Below are 10,895 nucleotides of genomic sequence, written 5' to 3'. Positions count from 1 at the left end.
GAGCTGCTGAAACTAACAGTGATCACAGCTGCTCTGTGCTTTTTATTGGTCAGGAGTTGGCTTTGTGAGACTCAGGGTTTTGTGATGTCATGGGTGGCCACTGAGCTCTGGTGAGGCCTCTGTCTATGCATGTCCATGATGTGCACCTGATTGCCCCAGTAACTGCATACATTATTTAAAGGAACTCTAACCTACTAATAAACTTTAAAGCTGTTCAAAAAATATAGAGCCAAATGATGCATTTTGAGCTCAAAATCTCCAAATATAAATAAAATATTCAGTGTAAGATGAGAGGTGGTTTTGCATTAAATATGTCATCACGGAATTCTGGGAATATGGTGGAGTAGTGAGAAGCAACAAGTCAGCTTCTCCAAGATTGCAAGTCCAGCTACTGGTGTATAGTAAGTTAGGGAAGTGAAGAAGGAGGGTGATAAATCCCTGAGATCAAAGAAAGATTTACAGGGTGAATTAGAGCCCAAAAGGAGATCATGATAATGGATGTCAAAGCAGAACATAAAATGCAAACCACATTTGCTCCTTGACTCACTGCTTTGTGGCAAACTGAATTCTTTCTCATGCCTGGCTTGTGGAATGAGTGGAGGCTCAAGACTACAGCGTTACAGTGAAGGTAAAGGACCATGGAGGCCTTCAGGGAGAAATGCACCAGTGGAGTGGGACAATGGATGTCAACTGCAGCATCTGCTAAGTGACTACGGTCCAACCATCCTCTGGATAGGGTGATTGGCTGTATGCCATTTTTGGATGATGCTAGCTGGGCCATGCATTCATTCCATCTTGAGACTACCATTATCTGGGTGAAGCACTCAGGATTAGGGAGCTGATATCAAGTTGACAAGAAATACCCATAGTTTTATGGATGAAACAAGTCAGGTCATAGACCCAAAGTCAGAGATCAAGATCAGCGTAAATTTCTGTGGAGTTGAATCAGCACTCCATGCTATTCCTTCTGCAGGCCTGTTGGGATTATACATCTACATGCTCTACTCCTACTACACGCTTGCAGGGACCATATTATACAAATCTGCGTTCTGCCTTACTTGTCCATCTGTGCCTGTGGAGACATGCCCTGAAGTGGACACCACCAAGTAAACTCTAGGCTTGAAATCAAAGAGAAATTTTCTTTTTTTATTGATGTTTGTTCACTTATTTTCATTTTTATTGTATGTTTTCTATTTTTTATGAGAGTAAACATTGTTTTCAGTATTTTGACTTTGTTTCTTCTTGGTTTCTCTCCTGCTTTCTTCACCACTATACAAAAGTTTAGGTAATCTCCCTTTGTTCCTCAACCTTGCTTCTAATCTCTTTCAATTTTCTCTTCTATTTGTCTATTCTTTTCAACTATTACTTTTAAATTTCCTCAACGGAGGGAACAATCACTCAATTTCAGGAATATTTAATATTTATAAATCTCTGGTTTCTTTGATATTTTCTTATATAGCTATAAATCTTGTTGATATGGTGACAAACTCATAGTTATCAGAATCTGTGATTTTCTAGGATTTGCTAGTTCCTATTGTTATTATTGATTCTGCAACTTTAACCAAGGTGAAAGTGGTTCTAAGTGATTTTTCTTTCTTATATACCAAGAAGGAAATTGTCTGAGTGTCATAAACAATATTGTAAACCAGTATGAAATAAACACAGGCTAAAACAAATAGGCAGCAATTTCTCATCAATAAACTGAAGGAGGAATTTCTGAAAGACTCAAAAGCCAAAATCCAGCTACACGTGGAAGATATCCCATAAAAGTAATCACTCCCTAAGGAGCTGCTCATATTAGTAATACAACAACCTACCATAAGAAATTACTAAAACAAAAAAAATAAAATTTGTAATAAAAAAAACATGAGAACATACGGAGGCAAGAGAAAAACCATCATGCTTGTCCAAGGCAACCCAAGGGGCAGAGGGGTAGAACAAACAAAATGTCACCCATCTGAAATCTCAAATGGTAACAGCAGAAGTAATAAAACAGATTAATGAGCTTCTGCAAGCACATCAGAAATCATTTCTCAGATAACTAATGGTTATTGAATCTAGAATACATACAGATAAAAAAAATAGAGTATCTTACAAAAATGATTGAAGCCATAATTCCCAACCTAGAAAAAAATAGAATTCATGGAAGCATTCCTATATCCAGGAGAATAAAAATTATATTTAAAGTATGCACAGAAAATCAATGTGAGAACAAAATATCAGATATAGAATACAGGTCTGTGGTTTGTCGTCATGCAAAAAAAGACTTCTTAAAAATAGCAAGGAACCTCAAAAAGTCAATACGTGACCTGCCAGATGATGAAAAGAACAATAAGTTTGAATCAGAAAGAGTGAAAAATCAAGACAGTGCAAATATCAAAACATGTTCACAAAGGAATGGTAGACAGCTTGCCGAGTATTGCAAATGAACTGGACATACAGATAAGTGAGATATATGGAATATCAATTAACCACAATTTTTAAAAAATCTACACCAAAGCAATTAGTACACATGTTTCCAGAAAATCAATATAAGAACAGAATACTAAAATCTGTTAGAGTATAGAAAACAATCACCCATAAAAGAAAGTAATCATGACAGACTTCTCAATACAAAAACTTAAGTCAAGGAGATCCTGGAGTGGAGTATATCAAGCCCGAAAAGAAATAATTCAACCCAAAATTATATACCCCACAAAACTTTTCTGAAAATGGGCAGATAAATAAGATATTTCTTTTTTGCCATAATTTTATTGAGAAACAAATAGCAATGAGACAGTTTCAAACCAAATTGGTAGGACAGATTCAATAATTAACACATTGCATACATTCTTCTGAGTGGTTAATTGATGTACAAGATGTAGACATGATATCCTATTTACAAACACTATTAGAACAAATCCCTCTATTCATTAAGAGAATATAACGATATATCTATCCTAATCATTTTGAATACACAGATACAAAATGAACATTCATCTGTATCCCCTTTTTTGTTTAATTCTGTCATTTGAATATTATAGGGGTGTAAACTCAGCAAAATATTCTAAAAGAGTCCAGTAGTCCATAACAGTATTGGGTTTTCCTCTTGACCGGCAATGTCAGAAATTGTTGACCTGAGTCCCCTACAGCTCAACATAAGAGCATGGCTTTACTTCTTATACTTCATTTTTACACTTTTCTGCTGGATGGTTAAGACCAAGATAAAGCAGGACGTATGCAACAAGAGTTGTAGCTTTTGGGTGTGATAAGGTCAGTGAAATGCCTTTAGGATTTATCCTGGGATCCTGTACCTCAGATTGTAGAACCTTTGTCAGTGCCAGCCATATGGATGTGTCACAGCCATTGCTTGCCCAATGTGCTCTCTGTGAAAGCCTGAGAGAATGTTTTCTTTCCATGTGACTCTCCTTGGGCACACTCTACATCATCAATCACTTTTCTCTTTGGCCCCATAATCTTCTTGATGAGAAAATTTGGGACACTACCGAGGTACATGATGTTACAGTACAAGTTCTCATATGTCCTGAGTCTTAATTGACCTTAGAAGGTTAGGGCCAAAATGTTGCCTTTCCTTGTAGCCCTCCTTTTTCTCTAATTTTGTTCTGCAAACTTAGGTTGTTAACCCTTCAGAAGAGACGTTTATTATTATTACAATACAACCTAGGTTATTAAGCTTAACCTCACTCTCTGTCTGAATATCAAACATCTTAGGCATAACATGGGAGAGGTATTTTTCATCAAGTATTGATATAATAAGATATTTCTATGACAAAGAAAAACTGAAGAAATTCATGACCACCAAACCAACACTCCAAAATCTTCTGAAGGATATTCTAAAAAAGTATAGTACAATTCTATAAACCCAGTAGAATGAAGCTACAAGGAGGGCAAGCAATGAAACAGAGGAAAAAGAAAGGGAAACAAAAGAAAAATGAGACAATATACAGCAGTTATAACCAGGGAAGACTTCTCTCATCCATAGGACCCCATCTGGCCTTAGAGATTGCCAAGTAACACCTCCATTCATGCAGATTGCCAGTGACACACGATGGGAAGATGGAACTAGTGGTCTGTAAAAGTCTGGAGTAACAGTAACAATATGAGCTAAAAGTGGTAAATTGGGTGAACCAGCACAGGGTTTAATTAGGTGAAAGGCACATGGGGTACAAATAGGTGTTATTGTTTTATCTGTTCTAATTTGTTCTATTTTCCTTTCTTTAAATGTTTGGTTTCTCTTTTACTCATCTTCTTTGCTTTTGTCATCTACCTCACTAGATTTTTGTGAATAAACATCTCTTATTTTTTAAGGTTTACAACAATACTCCTAGGCATTCCTTTTCAATCCTTACCTTCTGTATCCTACAATTACCCAAAATTTGGATGACCAAACTTAACCCTCTAGCCTTGATCACACTATATTTAACCTCATCAAATTCTCCATCCTACCCCCTATCTTTATTAATCCCCTCCACACACAAAAGGCAAAATCATTCTAGTAAGTGGAAAATCATTACTTACAAATTCCTGGAACAAGTTGCATTATATTGTGTAACTGAAGATCTGGCTCCTATAGTTGAAGGTGTCAGGATAATAATTACAAGTTTGTCAGTAGTCAGGCTGTACTTGAGTCTAATGTTCTTTCTTAGTGTAGACTCGGATTTTATACCTCATGTAGTTAATTTTTCTCCCCTGTTTGACAGTTCTGTGATTGCTAAGGGGTCATGAGCATCACAATGGTCAAGCACCAAGAAAAGCTGGGGAGACCCTGAGTCAAATAAATAGAAAATGATCTCAATTCATGAATTAAAAGAAACAGACTCACAGAAATAATCAAAAAGCAACATCCAACAATATGCTGCATACAAGAAACACAATTCAAAAAAGTCATATTCTGAAAGACAAAGGATGGAAAACAATATTCCATGTGACAGGAAGTTAGAAAAAAGGGATTGCTATTGTATTTGCTTTTTTATAATTTTCTTTTATTTTGAAGAGCAAAAATAAAAGCAAGAAAAAGAAAAACAAATACAGGATCATGGTAACATACAGAAATACATATATTACAGATTTTTAAAACAAGAATAGCTGATTAATAATGAATGACATACTATATTTTAATCATCAAATTTGTTGCTCACATTATCAGATATAGTTATGCAGGATGGGACATATGATTGAATATAACCATATGATTTCAAGAAGTCTAAAATGTTCATGTCTTTTACTTTTATTTCCTATTTTTAAAAAAAAACTTATTTTAAAGAGTATAGTAATAATTGATATGACATTAGAAACGGTTCACATTTAGAAGATCAAGATGACAGGTATTTCTAGCACAGTTTTCATATTACACATTGCTGTCCTCAATGTAGCTGCTTAAATCACAGCCATCTGTATACAGAGTGAGTTAAGGTGAGAATTCTATACATTAACTTCTATTTTCATAAAACTCATGGAAATTCTTAGTACAGTCACATCATCCATCTTTCATATATACTTGCATGCTTTTGCCCATACCATTTTTCCATTCTTTTCTCTTTTCTCTCCTCTTCCTTGTTTAATTTGAACGTTCTGTTTCTTTCCATTTAACTGTATCTGTTAATTTCTTAGGTTTTATTTCTTCCTTTGGGTTCGTGTGTGTGTGTGTGTGTGTGTGTGTGTGTGTGTGTGTGTCTTGGGGAAGGGTCTAAAGGGTGCTCAGGGTCTCATTATGACATAGGACTCATGTGTGCCACCATGCCCAGTCTGAATTGCCATCTCAGTGTGCCCTGGAGGCAGGGCCATCATGGCAGGCCTAGGGATGGAATCCCTTGCCCCTATGCCTGCTTCCAGGCTCTTAAATCCACTGAGTATATGGCAGGCCCATCTTTTGGCTTCTTACACTAGGGAGACAAAACGATATTTACACAAGTAGGTCTGATTCATTTCACTTCTGAGTACATCTTCAATTTGTTTCCACTTACCTATGAAGGTTTCTAGTTTGTCCTTTTTATAGCTGAGTAATACTCCATTGCATAAAAGTACTAAATCCTTTTAATCCATTCCTCAGGTAATGGGCATTTTTTTTGCTTCCAACATTTGGCTATGATAAATTTTGGTGCTATAAACATAGGTGCACATATATCACTATGATATGAACTTTTCAGTTCTTTTGGAAAATTCCCAGAAGGATAATAGCTCAATTGAATGGGATTTACACGCCTAGTTTTTTGAGGAGTATCCGCACTGATTTCCATAATGGTTGTAGCAGTCTACATTCCCAGAAGTAATGGAGAAGGGTTCCTTTTTCCCTGCAGCCTCTCTAGCATATTTTGTTCATTGATTTCTTTATGATAGTCATTGTTTCTTGGGTGAGATGATACCTCAGTGTTGTTTTAATTTGAATTTCTTGAATGGCCAGTGATGTAGAGCATTGTTTCATGTATTTATTTACCTCTTGTATTTCTTCCTCTGAGAAGTGGGAATTCATCTCAGGTGCCAATTTTTGGATTGGGCCTATATATTTTGGGGCCTTGCTTATTTTCAGTACTTTATGTATTCTGAATACAAGACCACTGAGTGATTATCAGTTAAGATTTTTTCCAATTTTGTAGGTTGACTTTTCACTCTGTTGGTAATTTCTTTTGATGTGCAGAATCTTCTCAATAAGAGGAGGTGCCAGTTATTGATTCTTTCGATTATTTCCCACCCAGTTTAAATTTTGTTCATGAAAAGTTTTTTAACCTTATATCCTCAAAATTTCCACCTACTTTCCCTTCCAGTAGATTTTTCTGTTTTAATGTTTAGATCATTAATCCATTTCAACTTTAGTTTACTGCATGGTGATAGATACAGGATTTGTTTTACTTTTTGGCATGTAAAGAGCCAGTTTTTCCAGCATCATTTCTTAAAGAGGCTATCTTTCTTCCAGTGATCATGTTTGGCCCCTTTGTCATAGATAAGGTGGCTGAGTGTGTTTGTAGTTGTGTCTGCATCTTCTAATCTTTTCTATTGATCCTCAGGTCTATTTTTCTTTGCCAATACCATGCTGATTTTACCATAGTAGCTTTGTAATATAATTTCAAGTCAGGAATTGTAGTGCCACCTGCCTTGAATTTGTTGCCTGTGCTACTCTAGGTGTCAAATACATCTCTGGTTCTGGTTCCACATACATTTCAGGAATGATTTCTCCTGAACTTTGAGGTATGTTGGTGGTAGTTTGGTAAGGATTGCATTAAATCTGTGTAACAATTTTGGGAGTATGACAATTTTGACAAAGTAGGTTCTTCCTATCCAGGTGCAAGAAATATCTTTCCATTTTCTGAAACCCTGTTTGATCTCATTTTTTCCAGAGAACTGTAATTTCATTAGATTAATTCTTAGGCATTTCATTTTTGGGGGTGGTATTGTAAAGGGGATTTTTTTCTCTAATTTCTCTCTCAGTGTATTTATTGTCTGTGTAGAGGAATATTGTTGATTTGTTAGTACTGACTTTGTAACTTGCTATGCTACTGAATTTGTTTATTAATTCTATGAGCTTCTTGGTTGAGATTTTTGAGTCTTCCAAGGACAGTATCATATAATCTGTAAATAATGATATTTAAACTTATTATTTTCCTATTCTTATTCTTTTTCTCTCTCTTACCTAATGACCCTAGATAATGATTTCAAATCTATTGAATAGGAGTGGTGGTAGAGGAAATTCTTGTCTTGTACCTGATATGAGAGTAAAAGGTTTCATTTTTCCCATTTAGAATTATGTTAGCTGTTAGATTGTCATAGATGGCTTTTATCAGATTGAGGTAGAGGCCATCCATGCCATTTTTGTAGGGTTTTTTAAAGTACATATTTATTTATTAAATCATAAATAAAAATAAGGCAAGTAATATCATAAAAAAGGACACTTACAACTGGAAGGCAGAGGTACAGAGAGGACAATTGGGATACAACATGAGAGGAGAATATAAGGTATGAGTGATCCACTATTTTTAAATCCCAGTAGTTGCAGTAGTGCTTTCTTTATGAAATGTCACATTGATATGTGATGCATGTTTCTATACACTTTAAATAAGGATATTGCTGCACCTATCCCCTGATACACTCAACCTTAAAGGCTTTCAAGACCAACAATTATTGTCTAACAAAACAGTATTTTGCAACTACGCTAAAATAGTGACCATTGTGTTAATGTTTATTGAATTCCACCAAATTGGCTTAAGGACATACCTCAGTATAAATTTATCTTTGACCTATCATTTACTAATTTCTGGTACATGAATCCCCTTTGGTCATTAATATGATTCAAACCATAATGATCATGGTGAATTTAGAATATACACCTATCACGTCTTGATACTTTTTACTTTCTATTCCCATATTCAGCTCACAAGCCAATGAGAACTTTTTGCACCCCCAGCAACTCCAGCATCATCACTGGCTTCATCCTCCTGGGCTTTCCCAGCCCCAGGGAGGAGCAGATGCTCCTCTTTGTGCTCTTCTCTGCTGTCTCCCTCTTCAAACTCCTGGGCAATGCTTCCATCATCTGTGCCATGCGCTGGTATCAGAGACTACACACACCTATGTACATCCTTCTGGCCAACTTCTCCTTCCTGGAGATCTGGTATGTCACCTCCATGGTCCCCAACTTGTTAGTCAACTTCCTTTCTGACTGCAAGGTCATCTCCTTCTCTGGCTGCTTCCTCCTGTTCTATTTCTTCTTTACCTTGAGTTCCACAGAATGCTTCTTCCTGGCAGTTATGGCATTTGCTCTCTACCTTGCCATATGCAGGCCTCTGCACTACCCTTCCATTATGACACGACGTCTCTGCACCAATCTTATAGTCAGCTGCTGGGTACTTGGTTTCCTCTGGTTCCCAGTCCCCATCACCATCATTTCTCAGATGTCCTTCTGTGGCTTTAGGATAGATCATTTCCTGTGTGACCCAGATTCTCTGCTAGCCCTTAGCTGTACCAGTGATCCTGTAGAAGAGTTGGCCAGCTCCACCTTAATTTCCCTATTATTTTGTAGGGTTTTGATCATTAATGAGTGTTGGACTTTGTCAAAAGTCTTTTCTGCATCAAATGAGATGATCATGTGGTTTTTGGATTTTGCTCTATTGATATAGTGTATTACATTTATAGATTTGCCTAAGGTGAACCATCCTTGCATAACTAGGATTAATGCTACCTAGTTATGGCGTATAACATTTTGGATGATTTGCTGTATTCTATTATCAGGTTTTTATTGAGGATTTTGGATCTATCTTCATCAGGCAGCTTGGCCTGTAGTTCTTTTCTTGTTTGAACCTTTCTCATGTTTCAGTATCAGTATAATACTTGTCTCCAGGAAAGCTTTTGGGAGTATTGGTTCCTTTTCAATTTCATTGAAGATTTTGAGTATTGGGATTATATCTTCCATAAATTTCTTGTACAGTTCAACTGTGAATCCATCAGGAACTGGGCTTCTTTTTGTCGGTAAATTTTTGGTACATTTTCAATTATATTGGCTGATATTGGGTGACTGAGAGTTCTTATATCTCTGTGATTCAATTTCGGTAATTTGTACCTTTCTAGGAATCTGTCCATTTCTTCTGTGTCTTCTATTCTGTGAGAGTAAAGATTGTCAAGGTAGCTATTGATGATCTTCTGAATTTTCACTGAGTATGTGATAATTTCACCCTTTTCATTCCTTATTGCTTGTACTTGAGTTTTTTCTTTCCTCTTTTTGATGAGGTTTGCCAGGGGATTATCAATTTTAATCTTTCAAAGAACCACGTCTTTCATTCGTTCTTTGTAATTTTATTAGTCTGTTTCAAACTTTATTCCCGGGCTTCTCCAGCTTAATTGGCTGTAAAGAATGAATTATATTCAGGCAAAAACTGAAAAGAGGGTAGGGGAGATGACTCAGTAGAATAAGAGCTTCCCTGGAAAGCTCAAGGACCTAAATTCAATCACTGTTTCAGAAAAAAAATAGAAAAAAGCAGCAGTGTCCAAGGAGTTTGGACTTAAAAAAAAATATTAGAGATCTAGATTTTATCAGATCCATAAATAAAAATAATTTTAAAAAGTACTCATAATATAAAATAGAAGCTTCCAGTAATTTTTTCCAAGTTCAAGCTTTTTTATAAACTGACTTAGGTCAGTTTGCCTCAGTCTTACAAGCCTTATCATCATCTGCTTCTCCAGTAGCAAGCATTGCTTTTCCATCCACAGATTGTTTCGGCAGAGCTTCACCCAGTCTCCTTAAGTTAGTCACATTGTTTTCACGAAGCTGGTTCAAGATGCTGGGTAGCATTTCTGTCAGTTGCTTCATCTCAGCATGGCCTGTTATGGTGAAAGTGTTTGCTCCCAGGGATGCCTGAACTTTTGGGCTGTTGAAGTTGATAACTGTTCCCTGGTTTGTAAACCTATTCACCTCTTCAATACCAGAGATATTGTTTACCTCTAACTTCTTTAATGAGAACTGAAGGTTTTGTTGTTGTTTATGTCTCACAACTTAACACAGTGCCCTGTAAGAGTCACATTTCCTGGCCTTACAGGCCTTCTTCTGAAATCTGATTGGAATTATTCAAGACTACAAATTTCTTGCAAGTTGAAGTACAACATGCATGACGACAAGGTTATTTGCCAGGTGGAGCAATAGGCAGTCTTCTTTCTCTTTTTGTTATCATAGCTGAGCCCCTGTGAACCAAATTCTGAGGTACAATTTCCCTAGGCTGCCTTCATTCTAGAATGTGGTGCTCTAGGACTCTGTTTTCAAAGCAAATTCTTTTACTTTTGAAATTTTGAGGCTATAAATGATGGACACCTGCTACTTTTTATGATACCCTCAAGACACCTTTTCTATTCTGTTATTCCTTCTTAGCAATCAAGATTTTTCTCTTCTCCATCTGTTACACAAAATATTGCTGGAGTTT

At 36.3% G+C, this 10,895-nt stretch overlaps 1 protein-coding gene across 1 annotated transcript; it reads left to right on the top strand.

The window, feature by feature from the left end:
• The first annotated feature begins 8,369 nt into the window (after positions 1-8,369).
• LOC105743168 (olfactory receptor 11G2-like) lies at positions 8,370-10,621 on the top strand. The gene is made up of 2 exons (XM_012516368.2): positions 8,370-9,003; positions 10,518-10,621. Exons 1-2 carry the CDS (start codon positions 8,373-8,375, stop codon positions 10,619-10,621), a joined length of 735 nt encoding a protein of 244 aa, XP_012371822.1. The 5' UTR covers positions 8,370-8,372.
• Positions 10,622-10,895: the final 274 nt, after the last annotated feature.

The sequence above is a fragment of the Octodon degus genome, unplaced genomic scaffold (assembly GCF_000260255.1).
Source record: "Octodon degus isolate 3935 unplaced genomic scaffold, OctDeg1.0 scaffold00103, whole genome shotgun sequence".
NCBI lineage: Eukaryota > Metazoa > Chordata > Mammalia > Rodentia > Octodontidae > Octodon > Octodon degus.
The sequence above is the reverse complement of the archived record's forward strand: the minus strand, read 5'-3'. Positions and strand labels throughout refer to the sequence as shown.

Coding starts and splice junctions, on each gene's coding strand:
- LOC105743168 (XM_012516368.2), top strand. CDS start 8,373: ATGAGAACTTTTTGCACCCCCAGCAACTCCAGCATCATCACTGGCTTC. Junction 9,004..10,517: donor CTTAATTTCCCTATTATTTT/GTAGGGTTTTGA, acceptor CTGGCCTTACAG/GCCTTCTTCTGAAATCTGAT.